The sequence below is a fragment of the Coenobita brevimanus genome, chromosome 61 (assembly GCF_032717465.1).
Source record: "Coenobita brevimanus isolate Jiangsu-jjx chromosome 61, ASM3271746v2, whole genome shotgun sequence".
In the NCBI taxonomy this organism is placed as follows: Eukaryota; Metazoa; Arthropoda; class Malacostraca; order Decapoda; family Coenobitidae; genus Coenobita; species Coenobita brevimanus.
This window is the reverse complement of record NC_137014.1, coordinates 41,943,170-41,958,710: the sequence shown is the minus strand read 5'-3', so window position 1 is coordinate 41,958,710 and position 15,541 is coordinate 41,943,170. Positions and strand designations below refer to the sequence as shown.

Here is a 15,541-nt window from a genome sequence, read left to right as displayed (position 1 = left end):
AGTCACTAGGGAAAGCTTCAAGCACCATGGCAAATAGTGAGGGGCTCAAGACTGACGTTTGATTCATGCCAACATTCCCGGAAAATTCATCACTCAAATCGCCATTCGTTCTCACCTGAGTGCAGGCACCCACATACATAGCCATAACCACTCCAACCAGCCACTCCTCTATCCCAAGCTTTCTCATTGATCACTTCACCACCTCCTTAGGGACTCTCAGAGGCCTTCTTCAGTTCAGCAAACAAAGTACAGCTCTTTTTTTTTTTCCTGTGTATTTTTCCTGAAGCTTTCTGACAGTGAATATGGCAACAATGGCTCCTTTACCTGGTATAAACCCAAACTGCAACTTATCAAAATTCACCCTTTCCGCTATCATACCTTCTAGGACTCTCTCCATTGCCTGCATTATCTGGTCCAAGATTTTTATGCCTCGATTATTCCTCTTCCCAGGGTATCACACTTCCCTTTATACACAGTTACAGCCACACCCTTCAGGCAGTCATCTGGTACAACACTATCATGTAAAATCAGATTTCTCAGGTCAGTAATTAAATCCACTCCTGTACCTTCTGAGGCCTCCAGCATTTCAGCAGTCAACATAGATGCACCCGCCACCTTCCCCAACTGCATCCTGCCTTACCTAATGCCCTGCTTACAGTAGAAGCATCAGTCAAAGGCTGCGGGCCAAACTCACGATCCACTCACTCCATACACTCCCAGTTCCAGTCAAACTCTTCATGCAGCAACTGGTTATACTACTTTCTCCAGATGTCTTTGATATCATTACTGTCCACCACTACCTTTCCTTCATCATTCTTCACACACTGCTCACCTTTGATATCCCTGTTTTCCCTCTTTCCCTCTTCATCTGATTTGCTACCTTAAATACCACACTCTTCCTTTTGACACTATTTAGGTTATCCAGTAAAAATCTCAGAGACTCAGATTTTGCGTAGTATACCTCCTTTCTGGCCCTACTCTTGGCAGCCAAGTATTCCTTGCTGTTATCACCCCTTTTCCTGGAAAAGTCTTCTTTTTTTCTTAACTGTAACTTCTACACCCTCATCCCACCACTGTGTTGCCTTATGTCTTGGAGGGCCTCTTGTCCATCCACACAGTGAATCAGCAACTCTCAAGAGATTGATCTTGAGAATTCTGTACTGTACATTAACACATCTGTTTACAACTCCCTGTTTGGCCACCACTTAACTCATCTCACTGTAGAAGACATCCGTCTCTGCTTGTTTTTTTTTCGCTTCCATATATTCCTTCTGGTTGCACAGGCCCACTTCTTCACCACCTGCCCCTTCAGTATGATGTCACATATCAGTAATTTGTCTTTCTGCACACACTCTTTGCTTCTTTCAACTTTACCAGGGGGAGCGCAGTAGCTCGGTGGTAGGGTGTTGGGCTCGTAATTGTGAGGTTACGAGTTCGCGCCCCACCTGGTGGCTGCTGTGCTGGGAGGGGTAGCACTCTCCTGTAACCCTAGCAGGGCTATATGATCTGATGAGGTCTAGCTCGGGGATTAATCCCCTTTTTCAACTTTAACATCCTTCACCAACCTCCTGTCAGCCCGTTTGACCAGGAAATAGTCAGTCTGGCAACTATTCCCCCCAGACTCGAATGTAATCTGCTCTTTCCAATATTTTTCCTGATTCCTTTTTTCACATTACAATAGGTATTGAATCTGGTCTGGTCTTTATTTTGGACAGGTTACAAATTAACTCAAGGAAACTGCACTTACAGGTTGTACTTTCTTTCTCATTGTTTATTTGTTTATTTATTTGTTATTTCAAGGAGGGTGAGCAGCATGGCCCAGGCAGCATACCCCTGCTGCAGCCTTCCACCTCTGCCTCCAGTGGGTTTGGGTATGATGGGAGTTACTGGACACCAAATGCCAGATACCAGCAACAGCCTGCAGAAGCTGCCGCACCCTACCTCTCCTCCCCTGCACAGGTTGATGCACCTCAGCCATCCAGTATACCACCTTCACCTGGTAAGTTCTGTAGAGAAATTAATTGTATAAATAAGAATATTGTATTACTGTAGCTCTCATCTTGATAGATTTTCAGTTTTTTTTTTTTTTTTTTTTTTTTTTTTCTGTGAAGTTAGCAAAATTCTTTTGTTGAAAGTATTAAAGTGTCTAAAATAAACCTAAAGTGCACTTAAAGCAATTGATTTAACAGGGTTAATTCAGCTTCAGCCTGTGTTTATAATTTATACCAATGCTGTGTAAACCAGTTAAAAAAAAAAGTATCATTAGACACAGAGTCGATGGGTCTGAGGCTTTTCGGTTGGTGTTATATGGCCTAAGTCTGTACAGTTGGTACCCCTACATTCTCGGCCTGTAGGCATGAATGAGTTTATCTGTTCTTAAAGAATGTGAATCCAACAAGGTATCGTATAAGGTGATTAAGAGGTGATGTCATAACTGTTAAGGGATGGGCACTAATGTCAGTGCTCGTTGCATTCATTCCAAGACGACTGAATGCTGTGATTGGGTCAGGAGCTGAGCTTACTTTGAATACTAGAAAAGGTTGGAAATAATATATGCAGGTGCTTATCTTTATTAATTTTCAAGTTTGTTACTACAGTAAAACCTTCATGAGTTGGAATCCTTTCAGTCGGGATAACACGTAAGTCAGCATTGCATATGATATTCGTTGATGAAAATAATTCATCATCATCATCATCATCATCCGGACCTCCTTTCCCACTCTAGGGCAGGGGGAGGAGTAGCAACATCCAGACAGCCCAAGTTGACCCAGTCCAATGGGCCTCTCTTCCATTCACTCATCATTCAAGCCCCCAGAATCCTGGCTCTAGCTGATACACCAGAAACTTTCACCACATTCTGTATCTTCACATAAACATATCCGCTAGTCAGTCCGAACGCTGTAACGTTAAAAAGGGGTGCCAAATCCCTGATCATGCACTTCTTCTCACAACATTCATCCAGCTGGCTCGATCTCTTGTCAGTCCACTAGCCGTACCGACTTCCATACCTTTCTTCCTCACACACTTATCCACCATATCCCTCCACCTTCTCCTTGGCCTACTTTGCCTCCTTCCTCCTTCATATTTGCTCAGATATACCTTTTTCACCACTCTCTTGTTATCTCTTTTCTCCACATGACCATACTGTCTCAGTACACTCTCTTCAATTCTTGTATCCATAGACTTCCTCACTCCACATCTTTAATGAATCACGTTATTTCATCTCCTATCCGCTTCCTGTACTCCACATCACTCCACAGCAGTCCGATCTCCACTGCTTTCACTCTTGATGTCATTTTCATGCAGCACCATAGTCTCACATCCATATGTTAAAGTTGGCACTGACACTCCTTCACGTAAGCCTTGTGCAGCTACAACACTCAAGCCTCTGTTTCTAATCAAGGCCTTCATAGCACCAGCTACTTTCCTTCCTTGTATCACTCTGCTTCCACTCTTTTTGCACATTTTCCTCTCTTTTTTGTCACTGTACCCAGGTATTTGAACTCTCTCACCAATTCCAGTCTCTCTCCATTAACTGTAACATCACACTGGGAGTCACCTTCTCACTCAGTTACCATCACTTTACTCTTTTCTGCATTACTCTCAAGGCACAGTGCTCACAGACATCAGTATATATATATACAGTATTGAACTACCATGGGGACATCACACAACCGTGTTGCACGGTCACATTGATCGTGAACCATTCACCTAGGTGCCCCTTAACTCTTACACATGCTTCACTATCATCTTAAAACTCTTGACGGCACCTAGCAGCTTACCATCTACACCGTACATGTGCAAAACCTTCCACAATCCTTCTCTGTCTGCTTTGTTGTATGCTTTTTCCAGATCCATGAATGCCACAAACACCTTATAGTCCTTCACACAAGCCTTCTTCACTATGTCACACTGCAAATATTTGATTCACACATCCTCTACCACTCCTAAAGCCACCCTTTCATTGCTCACTAAGACTTCTTATATCTCTCGTACTTTCTCTTTAATAATTCTTCCATATACCTTCCCTACCACACTCAATAAACTTATGACAAGATAATTCTTGCACTCACTTCGCTTACCGTTATTTTTGTACAGGGGTACAGTCGCAGCCTTTTTCCACTCAGCTGGCATAGTTTCACTTATCCATGCCTTCTTACATATCTCCAACAAGCGCTTCAGACTGCTCTGTCCATTACTCTTAATCATCTCTGCATACACCTCATCAACCCCAGCTGCTTTCCCATTTTTCAGCCACTTCATGGCACTCTTCACCTGTGCGAATGTCACGTTTCCCGGCACTGCATTTCTTCTCAGCACACCCCCAAAACCATTCATGTTTACAGTGGCTCTGCTCTCTCTGTTCTCATTTATCAGGCTTTCAAAATATTCTTTCCATCTGGTCCTTACTTCATCCCCATGGGCTAATAATATACCACCTGCATTCTTCACAACTTTGAGAGAGGTGAAGTCAGTGAATGTACAGCAAGGTTGGATGGTGAGGAATTGGAAAATGTGAGTACGTTTAAGTACTTGGGTAGTGTGATAAGTAAGGATGGAGGTTTGGAGGGTGAAGTGCGTGAAAGGGTACAGCAGGGAAGAAAGGTTGCTGGTTCTTTGAAAGCAGTGATAAGAAACAGGGAAGTGAGCATGAAAGTGAAAAAGTTACTACATGACAGTATTGTGATACCAACTCTAACGTACGGAAGTGAAGCTTGGACATTGTTGGAAGGACACAAGTCAAGAGTGAGAGCAGTGGAAATGAGTTATTTAAGAGGAGCCTGTGGAGTCACATGGAGAGACAGGCTGACGAATGAGGATATAAAGGAGCGTTGTGGTGTGGATGTGGATGTGATAGGAAGCGTTATGAGGAACACACTGAGGTGGTTTGGCCATGTGGAGAGGATGGAGGGTGAAAGACTGACGAAGAGAGTGTATGTGAGTGAGGTGGAGGGGGGAAGAGGGAGGGGGAGGCCGAGGATGAGGTGGAGGGATGGGGTGGAGAGGTATATGAGAGAGGGGGGTGTGAGTTGGGAGCAGGGCAGTGAGATGGCGGGGGACAGGGCGACTTGGAGGCGATTTGTTTGTGGCCACCCCGAACGGGATTGAGGCATCTGGCAATAGATAGATAGATAGATAGATTCTTCACAACTTCTTATTTCTGCTTTCACTTCAACATTTCCACACTTCTGTCCAGAATAACTTCCTATTTTCAGAGTAGTTTGCATTAATTTTTCTTCCTAGATCATTATTTACCACTTTCTTTTTCCTCTTCACTACTCTCTTTACATACTTTTTGCTCTCTATATTCAGTTCTTATTTCAGTTGAACCCTTGTCCTGCAACCACTCTATAGTAGCCGCAGCGAGAAATGAACGCTGTGGTGGGGCAGCCGGGATGACCTGGGATTCCCCCACTGTAGCCATATCCACATGTCACCGACCATAGAGGTAGGATGTCACCGACCATCGGCCACCGCTGCAGCCCCGCTCCATGATCCTTACCCTGTGTCTCTGGTTTTCTCTTTCTCTCTTGGTTTCTATATAAACTGCTGTATTTCCGAAACTAATTATGAAATTATTATGACTTTTGTTCCACACCACCACTGAGGTAAAAATCAAGGAGAGTTTTCTGTATAAAGGTTTCCCCCCCCTTGTCTGAGGGCAGGTCAGTTCTGGCGAGTGTATAATTATAGGTCAGGCGGAGGTATCGGCAAGGCCGCACTTCCCCGCTCATATGCCACATTTAGGAGGGGGGGGGAAACCTTTATACAGAAAACTCTCCTTGATTTTTACCTCAAAGGTGGTGTGGAACAAAAGTCATAATAATTTCATAATTAGTTTCGGAAATACAGCAGTTTATATAGAAACCGAGAGAGAAAGAGAAAGCCAGAGACACAGGGTAAGGATCATGGAGCGGGGCTGCAGCGGTGGCCGATGGTCGGTGACATGTGGATATGGCCACAGTGGGGGAATCCCAGGTCATCCCGGCTGCCCCACCACAGCGTTCATTTCTCGCTGCGGCTACTATAGCCACTTCCTCTTTTCCTCCACTGCTCTCATAACCTCTTCATCTTATCATGCCATTCCTTTCTTCTTTGTTGTTACTCTTGCCACACCACACACCCCTTTAGCATTTCTAACTAACCAATCCCTAAATGCATTCTACAGGCAGTTCAGATCCAATTCATTCCATTTCACTGATTCTAACTCCTCACCTACTTTGGTCCTGTGTTTATCTGCCATTTCGTTGATCCACAGCTTCTCAACTTTAAGTCTTTCTCCCTGACTGCTTCTCTCTCTCCTGGTCCACCTTACTCCTCAAAGCTTGTTCATGTATACCACAATCATATGATCTGACAGACCTCCTCATCGTCCTATTACAGCCTTCGCATCAGTGACCATTCCCATTGTCGACCACTCTGCAAACACATAATCAATCAGGCTCCTTTCAACACGATCCTTGTTCCCTGTATACCATGTACAGCAAGCTCACCCCCAATGTGTGGGTTTCGTTCCTAACGTGGCGCGTTCGGCGCGAAACCGCGTAAGTTTTAACTACTCCTTATTTTGCTCCCTAGATCTCCTAAACGTGGTCTTTTGCTGTTATCTGCCATTGGTAATCAATATGAAGCACTTTAAGTGGTTAGAAGGTTTATTTAATGTTATAATTTACAAATACAGTACTCCACAGCAAAACTTCAACATACAAATACCTAAACACAAGGCAACATTCTGATGCGGAAACCAGTCGGCGTCGGAATGTTGCCTTGTGTTTACGTATTTGTATGTCGAAGTTTTGCTGTGCAGTACTGTATTTGTAAGTTATAACATTAAATAAACCTTCTAACCACTTAAAGTGCTTCATATTGATTACCAATGGCAGATAACAGCAAAATACCATGTTTAGGGAGTCTAGGGAACAAAATGGTTTCTGGACTATTCGCTGTCAAGCCAGTTCACCGTCACAACAATAACAAGACAACATAGACTTTGATGGATCCCCCTGAAATATAGTTATTAAAGTATTGATTAATTAATAATAAGTATATTTATAAAAGTATTGATTAATTAATATATTTGTAGAATGACGGGGAATCATACATTGTGCGAATTGTCCTGATGGGGAATCGTTCATGTTTTGATGGGGAATTGACATGATGGCGAATCGTCTTGGAACCTACCGATCATGTGTAATCTATAACTGGTTACAAGGCTTTATTTAATGCTTTAACTTTCTTTAAGTGCTTTAACTTACAAGTGCCTACCAGAATAGTACTGTGGAAAAGCAGTACAGCAAATATTTAACAAACAAATAAAAAAGGTAATATTCTGACGCCTATCAAAAAACTGATTATAAGACTTTATTTCTTGCTTGAATGTTATTTAATAACACTTTAACTTGCACATAAACTTACCAGAACAGTACTGTAAATATTTAACTTACAAATACAGCACTGAGGAAAAGCAGTACAGTGAATCACATCATGTGATCAAAACAAACCGTGCGTGCTGAGCTGATGTTCGAGGATTTGGCCTATCAAAGGCCTCTCTTGCGTAAATGTATAGTTTTCGTAATGGTTCTTTAATCTTACGTTATCTTATACATATCCCAGCACTAACCATGTATAATTGCAAGCGTGTTCAGCGAGAACGTGTTCCGGGCGGGTTTACTGTATATATATATATACAGTAATCACTCTAATATCCGGACGCCCAATATCCGAACATCCCCACTATCCGGACGTAAGAATGTTTCATACTGTACTTTTTTCCATACTATACTTACCTCATTTCACTCTTTAATGTCCATTATTGGTGTGAATAGGGTGTTAGGAGCTATGCATGTGCAGTAGGAAGGTGTTTTTCTGAGTTAGGCTAGGTTAAGGTCCATAAGTACCAGTCCAGGAGCCAGTCACCAGAATGTTTATTATTGTATGAACCTACTTCTAAACCCTCATTTTATGTTTGTTTTGCATTTATTTCAGTCATTTATGTGCCTTATTGGTGTGATTTGGGTCTTAAATAGGTGCTATGCATGTCCAGAGGGTGTTGTATAGGTGTTTCTCTGAGTTAGGGTCCATAATTACAAGTCCATAAGCTGGGGCCCAATATCCGGACAGAACCAATATCCGGACCTACCTATGGCTCTATTACGTCGGATATTGGAGTGATTACTGTATATACCAGAATTCCAGGGGCTTGAATGATGAGTGAATGGAAGTGTGGCCTGTTGGATTGGGCAAATTTGGGGTGTTTGGACGTTGCTACTCCTCACCCTGCCCTAGGGTGGAAAAGGAGGTCCAGATGATGATGATGATATAATTATGTGCATCTTTGTTTTTGAAATATGAGTTACAAATGTCCAACCTCCTTTCCTGACTAATATCCTTCAGTCACTTCCCAGTATCATTTTCTCGTGATATTCTGTTACAACCCATTATGTTATCCTCAGGACCCGTGCGTACTCTTCCATTCATATTGCCCATTACGATCACTGTATATAATTTATATACGGTAATTTTATCATAGTTTATATTTTATTTTCTGCATTGACTTCTTGTTTGTGATGTTTAGAAACAGTTCCATTAAATTTGTTAGAGTATTGTTGTATTCATTTTCCTGTGGCTTCTGTAGAGTCCTTTTTCTAAACATTTCTTAGCAGCACATACAGCTTTATGGAATTCTTGCTATTCTGAGAGGGATCCAGTATACCTTACATGGACCATTCTTTGCTCTGCCCCACCCCCATCCTCAGCTGCTGCTGATATGGACCGCAGGTGTACCAACAGTTAATGAGGCCCTGAAAATCATATCAGTCACTTCATCTAGTGTTTCAAAATGGAGCATTTGATAAAATAGTTTTTTTTTTTTTTTCTTTCTTTTTTTTTCCCCATGTGTACTTAATTTGACTTAATTGCTAGCAAATTTTGACTTTCAAACTTATCTTTTCAAACTGTCATTCAGAATCAGTTAAGTTTGTAAGTTTGGGAGCAGCTGTATTCTTATAAATGGAGTATGTGTTTTTGATTCATACACTAGATTTCCTTGACCAGCACCTGCACTAAAAGCTTTTTCTAAAGATGATGAAAATTATGTAGTGGTAGCGGTCATACAGTATTTAAAAGTTAATATTAAGATATGATTGGGAAGCTTTCCATGCCATGCCAGTGTTGTAGTTTAGTTTCTTAAAACTTTAATGTTTTAGACTATGGTAACCCAGCCTATGACCTCTTGTACAATACCTTAAAGAGTGTAGGCTAATCTGGTATTGGCTGATAACATTTGTGTTGAAGTGATTAATGGGAGTTATGGATATTATTTTTCAAACCCTTTTAGTTTGAGGTATCTTTCCTAAGATGAATTCAGTTGTGTGATGGTAGCAGGGTTAAGAAGGACATTTTACTGAATGAACATTCAACAAATTTCCTGTTTGGACATACTGTAGCATTGTGTGTGTGTGTGTGCACTTAGTCAGTCGCTCAACTGTCTAATGGTATGTGTAATTTATATCCATTAAGTTTACATTACATTGAACCGGTCATTCAGTGGAAATTTATAAAATATTACCAGAAGGCTTTCATATTAGTCATCATCATCATCATCATCATCCAGACCTCCTTTCCCACCCAAGGGCAGGATGAGGAGTAACAGTGTCCAGACAGCCCAAATTTGCCCAATCCAATGGGCCACGCTTCCATTCACTCATCATTCAAGCCCCCGGAATCTTCATTCACCACATTCTGTAGCTTCACATAAACTTATCCGATTGAGTCAGTCTGGACGCTGCCACGTTAAAAAGGGGTGCCAGAATCCCTGATCATGCACTTCTCTTCACAACGTTCATCCAGCCAGCTCGATCTCTTGTCAGTTCCCTAGCCCCACCAACTTCCAAACCTCTCTCTCTCACACACTCATCCACCATATCTCTCCACCTTCTCCTTGGCCTACCTCGCCTTCTCCCTCCTTCAAATTCACTCAGTTATGCCTTTTTCACCACTCTCTTGTTATCCATTCTCTCCACATGACCATACCATCTCAGTACACTCTCTTCGATTCTGGTGTCCACCGACTTCCTCACTCCATACCTTTCACAAATCACACTATTTTGCATCCCATCCACCCTCTGTACTCCACATACATTCCTCAGCAGTCCCATCTCCGCTACTCTTACTCTTGACTTTTCATTTTCATGCCACACCATAGTCTCATATCCATATGTTAAAGTTGGCACTGACACTCCCTCATGTAAGCCTCATGCAACTGCAACACTCAAGCCTGTTTTATCAAGGTCTTCATTGCACCAGCTACTTTTTTTCCTTGTGTCACTCTACTTTCCACTTCTTTTGCACATTTTCCTCTCTTTTCTATCACTGTACCCAGATATTAGAACTTGCTCATCAATTCCAGTCACTCTCCATTCACTGTGACATCACACTGGGAATCACCTTCTCTGTCAGAAACCATCACTTTGCTGTCTCAATAACCATCGCTTTACTCTTTTCATATTAGTACTGAAGATAAATAGGCGAATTTTCAGTCACTCCTAATACATCATTGGACAGGATAAATGAGATGTCCAGTATATTCTGGTAATTGAGATAGTAATGATACTAATTTTCTTGTTGATTTTCTTACATCTTCAGGCAACTGTGGCTTGTCATGTCTTCTATATGTATGTTACTGTTGTTATTATTGTTATTTGTTTAATTCACATCCTGATCCCTCCTTTTAGTGGTTGTTAACCCCTCCTCCCATGGGTACCTGGTGGGAGATTGTCCCCCCCCCCCCTCCTGGGTACCTGGTAGGAGGTCTGCAACCCCCATGTGGGTATATTTTGGCCATGTATGAATTTCTGAAACTCGCAAATCCAGTCTTACAAAATAGTTGGGTGTGCTACATATAGCAAATAAAAACATGGACTTACCATTTTACTGACATGTGGTTGAGGAAGGAGGGCTGTGTGTGCAAGTGTGTGAGGGGCCTGATGGTGGAGCCAGCAGGGGGGATGGATGATAGGAGGCTGTGAGGGTTGCCACTGAGGGAAGTGTGAGCCACAATTTCTCACTTGGAGGAAAGACATAGGCCTAGTTGGTAACCTCAACCAGCATGGGCTGCACAGCTATGCAAACAATGGCTGACAAAACGTTTATTTACGTGAACCAGTGTCCCCTATCCATCCATCTATCCATCCATCATCCAATCCTACATTACCCCATGAGGAGCGTAGGAGCCTGGGGCTAGGCAGGTTGGTCCTGACATTTGAGATGAGAGTGACCAGCCTCACTTATCCCTGAGTGCCATTACATGAGCAATAAACCCCAACCACCCCTTGTATATAAGCCTTCACTGGCTCAATCAAATTGGAGTGCCGTAATTACCCACTAAATCACCAGGCGCCAAAATCTGGTTATATGGTTACCACCCAGTTTAATAAATGGTTTCTTGGTGTGAAGGAAACCATTTGGCATGTTACTCAGTGTAGAGTCACCCACGGGCAGAAGGAAGAGGAAAGAATGAAGGAAATAAAGACAGAAGAGGGAGCATAAAGTCACCCGTAGGCAGAAGGACAAGAAAAGAATGAAGGAAAGAAAGACAGAAGAGGATGCAAAGAAAGAAGGTTGGAGGAGAGGAAAGGGCAGACACCGAGAGCAGCACTACATCGAGTAAGTGGATGGTGAGCACCCCCACCTACCACATAGCGTGCCCCCACCTGCCACATGCGATGTCCCATACCTATCTATCTATCTATTGCCAGACGCCTCAATCCCGTTTGGGGTGGCCACAAACAAATCGCCTCCAAGTCGCCCTGTCCCCCGCCATTTCACTCCCCTGCTCCCAACTCACACCCCCCTCTCTCATATACCTCTCCACCCCATCCCTCCATCTCATCCTCGGCCTCCCCCTCCCTCTTTCCCCCTCCACCTCACTCACATACACTCTCTTCGTCAGTCTTTCACCCTCCATCCTCTCCACATGGCCAAACCACCTCAGTGTGTTCCTCATAACGCTTCCTATCACATCCACATCAACACCACAACGCTTCTTTATATCCTCATTCGTCAGCCTGTCTCTCCATGTGACTCCACAGGCTCCTCTTAAATAACTCATTTCCACGGCTCTCACTCTTGACTTGTGTCCTTCCAACAACGTCCAAGCCCCCCTACCCCTGGGGGTAGGGGGGCTTTTCAAGAATACTCCCCCAGTATCCCTGCTTGTCGTAAAAGGCGACTAAAAGGGTTGGCAGAGGGTTAGTGCCCCTCCCCGGAAAACAACTAACTAAAAAAACAATCAATAAGCCTCGGACAAGGACTGACCAAACGTTGACGATGTCCCATACATACTCATAAATAAACATGAACCAGGGAATGAGGGGTTAATACAGTGCACAATGATATTTCATAACTTTGGGGAATTCCTATACTCTACAAGTATTATATTTACTTCCTTTATTGGTCAAGGAATATTTGCTTTGTTGTTTGTTTGTTTTTAACTACATGCTTTCTTTGCTGCTTGTTTACCTTTCATTCATTCATTCATTCATCATCCAATCCTACATTGCCCCATTAGGAGCGTAGGAGCCTGGGGCTAGACAAGTTGGTCCTGACATTTAAGATGAAAGTGACCAGCCTCACTCATCCCTGAGTGGCAGTATGTGAGCAATAAACCTCAACCACCCCATGGATATAAACCTTCACCGGCTCAATCCGATTGGAGTGCAACAATTACCCACTACACCATCAGGCGCCAAAATTTGGATTGTATGGTTACCACCCAGCGTAGTAAATGGTTTCCTGGTGTGCCGGAAACCATTTGGCTTGTCACTCAGTGCAGAGTTACCCACAGGCAGAAGGAAGAGGAAAGAATGAAGGAAAGAAAGAAAGAAGAGGGAGTGTAAAGTCACCTGTAGGCAGAAGGATGAGGAAAGAATGAAGGAAAGAAAGACAGAAGAGGATGGAAGGAAAGGAGGAGGAGAGGAAAGTGCAGACACCCGAGAGCAGCACTACATTGAGTGAGTGGATACATACAGGAAAATGATGTCATGCCTCCTCAAAAGGAATACGCTTATTGTGGTTGCCCATGATTCTACTGATGGTTTTAATGGACTGGATGCTAAACTAAGTGTCATAACCAGCTAATACTTCCCAACAATTGCTGGAAGCTGTTGAAAAACAAAAAGAAATCTAAGATCGTGTAATAGAATTTGTAACAGTGTCAAATCCTTAGCTGTGACTGTGACTCTGTTTACTTGTGGCTTAATATTTCATGCCTAAGATTGATGATTGTATGGCTAGTTACCGAGCTCCTAGCAACTCGTCACTTTCATGGTTGTACATTCTAACAGTATGTATTACCATCCCCTCAGAGGTAAACAATCCTTGCTTTAGATCTTTCCGTCCCATGAGTTATGGTTACGTGGTTACCACCTAGTGTGGTGAATGGTTTCTTGGTGTACAGGAAAGGAACATTGGAAATTATATGATGATGAGGATGATGATATACCAGGTTAATTTCTCGAAGTTATATTTACATGGCCATTAGATTTGCTCGTGTAGCATACCCGGTATATATATCATAAGTTAAGTTAGAATTGTTCTGCAGTAATATTAAAGTGCCATATAATTCAAATAGGTATTTTTTATAATAAATTTGCAGAGACTAAGTACTCTGTATCAGTTGCCATCTTAAGTTGTCTGTTAAGTTGTTGTATTTAGGTTGATTGCCTTCATTTCCTTCATAAAATATATCAGCATCTAAAGTTTCATATTATAATACTTAATTTTGCATTTGTCTAAATCCATTTTTATTCATTTCCCCCCAGTTCCTGGCATATGTGTCAGTGCACATACTGAGGATTCAGGTCATTGTCTCTTATTACACACTTCTAGTAATTCAAGTTTCATTACTGTTGTTCCAGCTTGCCTCATTGTTATTAGTGATAATAGTTGCCATGGTAGTGCAAGTCAGTACTTGAATGAGTAGGTATTTTGTGTATTTTTATTTTGCTTATCTGTTCAGCTACTTCATCCTCCCTTTTAATGTTGCTGCTAATTAATGTAATGTATAATGGTAATGCTCTAGTTTGGAATCTTTCTGTAAAGGTCATATTTTTGCTGTATTTTTATAGAACAGTGCTTGTAGCAATTTGCATCCCTTGAAAGTGTGACTTTGCACAATAGGGTAACATCATCACATTCATAATTTGTGTTGTGAAATTCTGGAAAGGTGAAGAAAGATAAAGTACTGCATGGTAAAAAACTCATAGCTTCCTAAGGAACTCATCATTTCCATCATTGTGCCATGTAGCAACACCTAGGTTATCATTTCCATTATTATTTACTACATCTTTCCAGACATTACACCTAGTTCACACATAACAGTGGCTTCTGTGCAACATTAAACTATAGTGCTCTACATGGTTCTTTCGTTGCTTGGTAAAGAAGATTGTTCTTTTGTAAACTATATATGTTAAACTTGTATTCTAATGCAGCTTGTACCAATTCAGAATCCAGTTTCATCAAAACCCATCTCTGCTCATAAAATACACAGCACCACTAAATGCAGAATCCAATTTCATCAAACCATCTCTGCTCATACAATACACAGCACCACTACATGCTTTGCTACAAGTTGAGAAAGTTTTGCAAAATTACTTTCTTGGCATACTGTATATTTCAAGTGTCTGATCACTTCCAGATACCTAGTTAAAGCCTGTTAGTGCAGACCTGATACTTTTTTTAGTGTAGTCTGTTCATATTAATGCAGTAGTAGCAGTTTATTTTATTCAGATTCCTATATGTCTATGGTATATTACTGTAATGAATTAGTAATTGTAAGAAGTGCCTGCCTAATAGTGTAAGTTTAGATTTGAAGAACATAAATCTAGAACACAGCCTGAAAGATGTGCTTGGCAGTTCATGACAGAGTGAATGGATTTTCCAGAACAGTTTAGTATACATTATTGATCCATGCTGTACATGTACTGTGCATTTTCAGTGTGACTGTGTGTGATTTGGCCACAGTTACTAGGTGGTGATATAATCATCAAAGTAAGCACAATTTGTTGCTGTTGTTGTTGTTGTTCAGCTCCAGTCTGTCAGATCGAGCAGACCCATTGACCACAGGTAGGCAACAGCCCCCATGGAGTTGTCCTATAGGTTTCATACACCATTGATGTTTTGTCTGCATTTTAGTGTTGCATGTGCTGTGCACTGCCCCATAATGTGCTTTATATTGTGTGGGCCTATTCTACAAGCTGGGCACTTGACATCCGTGATTTTCTTCAATCCAAGTCATAAGCTGGTAGCTGAGAAAGGCTGGGTAATGTTCTGCTCTAAACCTAGCAAGGTGAACTCAGTCATCTTTAAGGACACATGTGATGGATGGATGTCAGGAGTGGGGATTTGTAGTATGGTGTGATTGAAGTGTTGTATTGCCCTGCACATGAGGTGAGTAGGCATTTCTGCATTGTTAACATTGGAATGTCTCAGGGTGAGATACTGTTGTAGAGGGTTTGCTAATGCTTGTGTGGTGATTCTTTTA

General features: G+C 42.0%; 1 protein-coding gene across 1 annotated transcript in view; it reads left to right on the top strand.

Moving 5' to 3' along the window:
• Positions 1-15,541, top strand: part of Sec16 (endoplasmic reticulum export factor secretory 16) — a 201,833-nt gene that overhangs the window by 123,739 nt on the left and 62,553 nt on the right. Inside the window, exon 14 of the mRNA XM_080275457.1 lies at positions 1,801-1,999. Within this exon, the coding sequence (XP_080131583.1) occupies positions 1,801-1,999 (199 nt within the window). The remainder of the gene's footprint in view (positions 1-1,800; positions 2,000-15,541) is intronic.